The following is a 2,236-nucleotide window of genomic DNA, read 5'->3' on the forward strand; positions in this document are numbered from 1 at the left end:
GGCTTGGACGGCGCACTACGAAAGACAAGCACGACCGGCCATTGAGGTCGCTCACTCGCACGCGCATCGTCGGCCGCTTGCCGCGGAGCTGCGGCAGTCCATAGCTCTGTAACTGCCGATGCAACGGCCGCAACGGTCGGCGGGCTCGTGTCGAAGATATGAAAATCCGGATTTCGAACTTCGACGAACTTCGAGTGTTAGATTGAATTACCTCAATTTAGACCAATGCCTGGTCTCCGGCCTGTGCCGTTTAAATAAAATCGACCAATGCCTGGTCTCCATTTCCGAATTATAGCCAATGCCTAGTCTCTATTCCACCCACATCCTACGAGGTAGTCCCCAACTAGGTTTCGACTGGTATGGTTCGACTACATATCGACTATAGCTTGACTACGCCAAACGAGTGCCACTAACGAGCGCCATGTGTTAATTTCCCATTGCAATCCCACGATCGAACTTCAACGTTGCATGACGGCCGTCAGTCGCCGCGCGGCGCGACAAGGGAATTGTTTGATTCCCTTGCAGCGCGGCAACCAACATACCGGTAGTGAAACCGAAGTCACATCGAGCCCCTATAGCTTGTTGGAAGAAATATGCTATAGGCGAGCGTTACGCGCGATGGATGGTGGCGTCAGGCCTCTTCAGTACGTATTGGTGTGACTCAAGGGATACAACAAGTTGGATGTGTTTCCTTGTACGACGGCTAGTACCACGAGCGAATGCGCAGTTCTTGGGCCAAGAACGGTGATCGGGACGAAGTCTTCCGACGGCATAGCATCGATTCGGTCGAAGAGGATGGGTATCCTGGGCCGCGTCGTCGTTGCAGCGTTGTTGTTGTTGAAGTGAGTCTATTGAGATATGATTGTTACTACCTGTCAACAACTATAAACTCCGAGAAGTGGTGTGCTGAGCCTCTCAGAATCTATGTCGGGGAAAGAAATTGCCTCACGGCCGTCAGTCGCCGCGCGGCGCGCGGCGACCAAGGGAGGGTATCGTGGGAACAGAGCCGGGGGCCCTTTCTGGGTGTGTTGCCTAGTCGAGCACGACAAGGACGAGGGAGCGCATCTGCACAGCGTGCGGGCGGAGGCAAGGGCGGCAGGGACTTCCGATGGCAGCGGCCGACGGTCGCGGCCATCCTGACGTCGCGGGTCTTCGCATGGTAGTCCCCAAGTCATAGTCCCCAAGGCAGAGTTGGCGCCAGACTATAAGAATGGGGTGCGTACTCAGAGATTCCCGCCGGCCGGATGCTTGGATCGCACGCGTAGGTTGAACCTTTGGTTGACCGTATCAAAACGACTAAGTGCGAGCCACTGGCCTCCCTTGCTTCCTGCACTTGCAAGGACGACGCCTGAGGATATATTAGATGCGGAGCAGGTTGCGAGCATCCACCACACAAGATGTGGGCAACTGTCGAGGCAAAAACGCAGCTCGTCTCTCTTTACAAGGTTAACGTGGTTTAATGGCGCACGAGGTTCCAGCACTGGTTCTTGTTGTACGCCGTGCAGTCCCAGACCTGTGCCTTGTGGCGGTCGTCGGTCGGGTCCGCATCGAGGCACAAGTTGGGGTGCGTCGCGTGCTTGACCAGCTTGTCTTGGAGCACCCACTTTTGGTTCGCGTTCTTGGCATCGCACGGGAACGTGTGGAGACCGAACTTGCCGTGGCCGGTCGAGAAGGCGTCGAGGCACTGGCCGTTACTGCCGACTTGCAGCGTCTGCGCGACGGGGTCGTACGCAAACTTTTCGTTGACGTTGTTGCGGACCTTGTCGGCGTAGAGGCCCGTGTCGTACTCGGAGAGCCACGAGTTGGTGTAGCACGTCTGGAAGCGGAGACCGACAGTGGCCGAGTCGTCGCAGTCGCTGAAGAACTGCTGGAGGCTCTGGTTGCACATCTCGACGCGCGCCTTCGTGCCCGCGGGACCCGACGCGACGCAGAGGCCGTGGTGCGTGCCGTGCTCGATGCGGTTGGTGTTGGCGTTGAAGATCCACTTTTGGTTGACGTTGCCCTCCATGCACTTGTACGTGTGGAGCTGGTACCGGTTGCTGCCGTCGAGGAACGCGTCGAGGCACTGGCCGTTGGACTCGGACACGAGCGTCATGGCCGACGGGTTGTAGACGAACTGCTCGTTCTTGTTGTTGCGAAGCACGTCCGAGTAAATGTCGCCGTAGTACTCGGAGAGTGCTTGGCGGTTGTACGTGCAGAAACGCAGCGCCTTGCCCGGAGTCGGCGTGATGGGCGC

At 57.6% G+C, this 2,236-nt stretch overlaps 1 protein-coding gene across 1 annotated transcript; it reads right to left on the minus strand.

Moving 5' to 3' along the window:
- Window positions 1-1,456: 1,456 nt before the first annotated feature.
- On the minus strand, window positions 1,457-2,209 carry SPRG_22171 (hypothetical protein; the record flags this gene model as incomplete). The annotated part of the gene is made up of 1 exon (XM_012345184.1): window positions 1,457-2,209. A coding segment is annotated over one exon (753 nt), but the record flags the coding sequence as incomplete, so codon positions are not given.
- Window positions 2,210-2,236: the final 27 nt, after the last annotated feature.

This window comes from Saprolegnia parasitica (assembly GCF_000151545.1).
Source record: "Saprolegnia parasitica CBS 223.65 unplaced genomic scaffold supercont2.21, whole genome shotgun sequence".
In the NCBI taxonomy this organism is placed as follows: domain Eukaryota; phylum Oomycota; class Saprolegniomycetes; order Saprolegniales; family Saprolegniaceae; genus Saprolegnia; species Saprolegnia parasitica.